Raw genomic sequence first — 6,747 nt, 5'->3', positions numbered from 1 at the left:
TTTGTTTTCAAGATAATTCTTGATAGGTAGATTCACTATCACAGATATCTATTATATTTTTTATATCATTATTAGCTCTATTTCGTGATAGATAAATATTTCCATTATGACTATGATGATCATTTTTGAATGATGATTGTTTAGCCATCATACGGCCTTCATACGATTGTTGTTGCGGTTGAGTATTATTCATCATAATCAATGGATTTTGTATTAAATGTTGACGATTTTTATTTGATTGATATGATTCAAATTGATTTTTTTGTTGTATTGTTGTTGTTGTTTTTGGTGATTGTATTCTTGTTATTGAATCATTTGATGATGTTAATATAAATGATGATGATGTTGGTGGTGGTTTTGACTATATATTATAAGAAATAATAAACAAGAAAAAATGGGTTAACTTTTTTTACAAACTTAACTTTAGATAACTTAATTACCTTTTGATTATTATCATTTTGTTGAAAATTATTATTCGAACCATTTTTAATTTCATAATGATATTGTTGTTGTTGTTGCTGTTTATTAATTCTTGATAATGAACCATATTTAACCTGATTAGCCATTAATTTTGATGATGGTATTTGTGTTACATTATTAGTTAATGATGGTGATGGTTGCTGTTGTTGACCAATAATATTACCACCAATTGATGAACAATATGCAGCTGAATCAGCATAATGATAATGATTTACATTATCATTATTATCAATTGGATGATATTGTTGATGAAGATGATGACCATGATGGCTACCAATTAATGGTTCGGTTATATTGATATTTTTACCACTACCACCACCAACACCACCACCAAGAATACCAATTTCATTGATAAATAAATTCTTTTTACCATAACGATTTTCAATAACATTTTGATTATTGTTATTATTTTGTAACATCAATGTATTACGATCTAATGTTGCTGCAAAATTTAATGGTTTCATATGATTATCATTTTTTGTATTTAATAATTGTGTACGCCATTGCATTGGTTGCTGATTACCATTATTAATCGTTTGATTATTCAATCGATATGGATTATTATTAGTATTGTTATTATTAACGTTATTATTATTGATTACAATACTTGAACTAGCATATGCAATTGGACCATCATCATCATTATTATTATTATTATTATTATTATTTGTTGTTGTTGTTGTTATAGATGGATATGGTTCATATGTTGTTGATTCATAATTATTTTCACCTTGTTGTGAAACATAATCATAATCAGCATAATCAGCAGCTTGATCATCAGTTGTAACTGTTGAATAACCATTATTATCAGTTGGTATTAATGTTGGTGATAATTTTATCATTGTTCCCGATGAATGTTGTTGTTGTAGTTGTTGTTGTTTAATATCATTTTGTTGCCATCCTTTTGGAAAATCAAATGGTCTTGAACAGAATAAATGATCATTCTGTGTGGATTTTAATTCACGATTTAGCATTGAATTTTCATTATTCTTTTTCATAATTGCTGAACGTTTTTTAAATAATAAAAATCCTAATAATAATACAATTAAACTTAATATTATTAATGATATGATTAATACACAAATCCAAACATTTGATGAATCAAATATTCCTGTTTGATTATGTTCATTATAAATAATATCATTTGACATCATTAATGGATCCATTATAAATGTTAATGGTGCTGATGGTACACCAACACCAACACTAGTGAATGCTGTAATTTGTATAACATATTCTGTTTCGGATGTTAAATTTCTTAATAAATATGATGTTGTATTTGAATTAACAGTTAAATTTATATTATAACCAGTATAGGTACCATGTACAAATATTATATAACCCAATAGTAGACCATTCATTTCTTGTAATGGTGGTGGTTGCCATGTAATCAATGCTGAATCTGAACTTATTGGCCGAGCTTGAATTAATGTTGGTGATGCAGATGGTACACCTTCCAATGTACGAACAATACGGCTATTACTTGGTCGGCCATCAATTGATTTGAAAAATGGTACAAGAAAAAATTCAAATGTTGTATATTTAGGTAGATTATTGATAATATATGATGATGCACCACCATTATAAACAGTATGCATTTGATATTTATTTTCAGAATAATTTTCCCTGTGATGATTATGATTATGATGATGATTGTAGTTGTTATTATTGTGATTATATTCTTGATTTGGATCAATTTTACGATAACGAATATAGAAACCTTCAATATAATCATGATTACCATTACTATGTATATTCCAGAATAATTTTACAGCCGATGAACTAATTGTTCGTACATCTTTCAGTTCGATAATTGTATTTTCTAATTTTTTTCGTATATCATTCATATCTAACATTTTTGTTGTAAGCATATTATGATGATTATTATTATTAACCATATCGACAGTAGTAGTAGATATTTGTATTGATCCTAATGTTCTTGCTTCATATGAAATTGGACTTGGTGGTCCAATACCATGATTATTTTCCGAACGTACAATAAAATAATAACGTGAACCACTTTTAAGACCGGTTATTGTAAAATGATCCGATTGAATTCCTTTAGCCGCTTTAATCCATTCATTATGATGATCTGGGCTAAAATATTCAATAATAATACCTTTGAATGGTGATGAACCATCACGACCACTACGTATCCATTGAATTGTTATTGAATTTTCTGTTACATTCAATATGTTTGGTCGACTTGGTGCATCCGGAAATGTTGCCGGATCAGGCATACGATGAAACATTGTATTTGTACTATGTGGTGATGCAACCAATAATTTTGCTGACCATGATGCTTCACCATTTTCTGAATAAGCAAGACATTTATATTCACCTGAATCGGATAATTGTAAATCTGTGAAAAAAAGAAAGGATTTAGATTTAGAAAATTTGAATTTGAAATAATTACCATCAATTTGTAATGTTCCTGAATCAAGTTGGCTAAAACGAGCAACATTATTAACCGGTAAAGGTGAATTATTAAAAAACCATTTTAATGTTGGTACTGGTTGACCAATTACATCACAAGGTAACATTGCTGTTGTATGTTCAGGTAATGTTTGATCAGCAGGCCCGAGTACAATAATCGGTGGTGGTAAATCAATCGATGAACTTATATTTAAATATGCTTTTGTCCGTGCTGAACTAACTACCGATAATGCTGAACAAACATAATAACCTTTATCTTCTTTTTTTACCGGTGATATGATTAACGATCCTTCTGGTGTAACCATAAAACGTTCATATTTATTATCCGGAAACATTAAAAATTGATTTCCTTCTTTGTTCCAAAATACGGATGGACGTGGATTTCCACTTGCAATACAATCAAATCTTGCCATTGAATTTATTGTTACACGAACATCATTTGGTTCAATTAAAAATGTTGGTTTTGCTTCATATTTTAATCAGAAAAAAAAACGATAAAAAACAAAACAAAATTAGAAAAAAAGATTATTTCAACAAAATGTCAATCAAATTTCTTTTCTGCTTTCAAACAACCCAAAAACTAATCTTTTTCATTTAATCATTTTTCATTTCCATTAATTTTGAAATGAAAAATTCAAAATTATCATCCTTATCCTGATCATCATTTGAATGGCGTGCATATAGTCAATCTATTTTTATCTGTTGAAAAAATTCAGTTTTGGAAAAGAATGAAAACGAAAAAAAAAATTTGCAAAAATCAAAGAACGACACACACACCTTAGATAACAGTAATTTTTCTTTTACAAAAAAAAAGATAACCAAAAAAATATATAAATCTTATCAGAACCGAAAAAAAATGTCAAACTGAAAATTGCCTGGTACCATCATCATCATCATGATGATTAACTCTTATCTGGTTCCATTCATACACCGAGAGAGATTATATAACAAAAAAAGAAAAAAAGGATACTTACAATGTACGATTAATGTTGCCGAATGTGATATACGATCGACAAGATTTTCAGCTTGACAAATATAAAGCTATATAAAGGGAGTCAAAACAAAACAAAAAAGAAGAAAAGAAAAGAAACGAGAATGAATATCATGCAAATTTTTTTTCGGTTTTTTGTTTGAAAATAGACATTTCATATTGATCGTATACATACGCCTTCATCTTCTTCGGTAACATTAACGATTCTCAATGAATTATTTTCGTTTATCGAAGCTCTATTATTTTAGCAAAAAAAAACAAAAAAATATGATTAATTGCAATGTTGCGGAAGCAAAAAAAAGCTCCAACGAAAAAAATACCTTTGTGATGATATTTGACCGCCTTCACGACGCCAACTAACATTCGGTATTGGATCACCACCAACTTTACAATGAATTTCGGCAATTTCATTTGCTAATGCTGTTATATCTTCAGGTTTTATTATAAAATGTGGTTTTACTAAAAATAATTTAAAAAGGTAACGCAATAGGAAAAAATTACAAATTGAAGCAAAAACTTGTAAAAAAAACAAACCTCGAACATTAAGTTGTGCTGGTAATGATTCTCTTTGACCGGCCATATTCTGTGCCAAACATTGATAACTACCATTATCTTCTGGTTGTACATTATTTATTTGAAGATTTGTACCGGATAAACGATAACGACCACCATTATTATTATTATTGTTAATTGATAACAATTGATCATCTTTACGCCAACGTATTGTTGGTTCAGGATAACCACGTGGTGGTGAACATTCCATTATAGCCATTTCACCAACATTTGCAAATACATTTTTTGGTAATATACGAAAATCATCTCGTATGGCTAGAATGACGTTAAAAAAACAAAACAACAACAACAACAACAGATAATTAATTAACAAATTTTTGTTTCTCAAGAGTTTATCAACAATGTAATTTGATCACAGTGTTTGCCAAAAAGAGATTTTTTTTTGCTTAAATTGGCTTAAATTTCAAACACATCATCACATCATCATCATTACATAGGCACACTTTTTTTAACACTTTTTTTTCCACATACAAAATTAATAGCCAAACTCATCATCATCATCATCGTGTTGATGTTTATGGAATTCATTAACGCCTTAAGGAAAAGACAGGGAAAAATTTTTTTCGCCCAAGTTCTTCATTCGTTCAAAGAATCAAAATAAGATCATCAACAACAGCCAAAAACAGAAAAGCAAAAATCAATGAAAATGATGGCCAATATGTTTTCTTTAGTTTCTTCAAACGAAGAAAAAACTAAATTACACTCTTGAGATGTTCTGCAGCATGCAGAATCAACGAAAAGAAAGAAAGGAAAAAAATCGATTATTTATCGTATTTGTAAATATATACGGGAACAGCAAGAAGAAAAGAAAAAAGTAAAACGAATCAATCCTGTCGCCCAAATGATAATGTTATACTTTTGTTGTTGTTGTTTTCTTCGTTCGTTCATTCATTTATTTATTTATTTATTTTCGTTATTATTATTATATAAACTTGGCGGCCGAATCCATTTTGTAAAGAAACGAAAAACAAAAAACGTAAAACAAAAATGAAACGAAAACGAAAAAAAAAGTTTGTCGCTTCCCTCTTTCTTAACATTAAAGATGTTATTTTTTTGTTTTTTTGGGAATTCTAAATGGCATCTTTCGTTTTCGGTTTTTTCTCTTAGTTTTGTGATACAGCTAATAATAATGATAATAATAACCGTATACCGATCGACCGACATTGTTTGATGATACTGTGCTCGGGTAGTGTAGTTTATTCACAACTTTTTTGCTGTTGTTTTAAAAAACAGCCAAACGAAAAATAAAATTCAATGTTTTTCCATTTCGATTTTTTATTAGTTCATTCGATTCTTTCGTCGTAAAAAGATAAATAACGTTATTTTTTTTGTTGGAGGGAAATTTTCCATCAATTTGCATCAATCATCAATGATCAAATTTCTTTACGAAAACTTTTCCAAATATATTAAAAAAAATATAAGGCGGATAATAAACTAAACTATGATTATCATTAAACATACAAAACAAAAAAAAGTTGAATGAAATGTTTTTTTCTTCTTCATACCAAATTTGTAAATACACACACACACACTTTATTTGTAAAAAACTCTAATTGTTCGCCATCAACATCTATCGTTTTCAAGAAACTTTCAAAGTAAAAAACTGGATCATCAACAAATCGTTTTGTGTTCTTTGCAAAACAAAATGAAATTCAAGTTTTTTCCTTCCTTTACCTGCCCGTCGATGATGATCGTTATATGAAACACTGAAAAGGTGCGTTAATAATGTTTATAATGATGATCATCATCATATACAATCGGTGAACATCCCCGACAAAAGAATCTGTAGGCAAGCTATATTCGTGTTATAATTATACAGTGTTTATTTGACTGACTTCAATGCAGGATGATGATAATATTCAGTGTGGGGTGACTAATATAGAGAAACTTTCGGAGAAATTTGTTTTCGTTAAAAGATGAATAACATCGTCATCAATTTTGATGTCGATTATATAATGTTTTGAATCTCAATCTCAATGATGACGATGATCCATTAGAATGATTAAAACAACAAACAAAAAACAAAAACAAAACAGACAAAAAAAACTTGGTTGAAAAAAGGAATCCTATCATTATGAATGAACGGGGTGAACGAAAATAAGCTAAACATTATTCTATCCATTTCGTCCGCTTGAATAGCCATTTATCATAATCATTAATAATAACAACAACAACAAAAACAGCAGAAGACAAATTCTAGACAAATTACAAGTTTATTTAGTTTAGTTTTTAGTTTAATAAACACTAGTTGTTTGAAGAATGTTTTG

The 6,747-nt window shown here is 28.6% G+C and overlaps 1 protein-coding gene across 4 annotated transcripts in view; it reads right to left on the bottom strand.

The window, feature by feature from the left end:
- LOC113798921 (protein sax-3-like) overlaps positions 1-6,747 on the bottom strand; it is a 34,282-nt gene continuing 27,535 nt past the window's right edge. For 3 of the 4 annotated variants that reach the window (XM_075819498.1, XM_075819501.1, XM_075819500.1), the window contains exons 4-9: positions 4,228-4,735; positions 4,083-4,143; positions 3,891-3,957; positions 2,897-3,382; positions 441-2,842; positions 1-361 (exon numbers count right to left, since the gene is read on the bottom strand). In XM_075819498.1, coding sequence (XP_075675613.1) covers positions 8-361; positions 441-2,842; positions 2,897-3,382; positions 3,891-3,957; positions 4,083-4,143; positions 4,228-4,735 — 3,878 coding nt within the window. In that variant the 3' untranslated portion in view covers positions 1-7. The remainder of the gene's footprint in view (positions 362-440; positions 2,843-2,896; positions 3,383-3,890; positions 3,958-4,082; positions 4,144-4,227; positions 4,736-6,747) is intronic. The other variant, XM_075819499.1, reaches the window with a different exon arrangement.

The sequence above is a fragment of the Dermatophagoides pteronyssinus genome, unplaced genomic scaffold (genome assembly GCF_027571235.1).
Source record: "Dermatophagoides pteronyssinus isolate colony J.1.1.1.1 unplaced genomic scaffold, Derpt_VIB-CSIC_2022.12 sq0004, whole genome shotgun sequence".
In the NCBI taxonomy this organism is placed as follows: Eukaryota; Metazoa; Arthropoda; class Arachnida; order Sarcoptiformes; family Pyroglyphidae; genus Dermatophagoides; species Dermatophagoides pteronyssinus.
The sequence above is the reverse complement of the archived record's forward strand: the minus strand, read 5'-3'. Positions and strand labels throughout refer to the sequence as shown.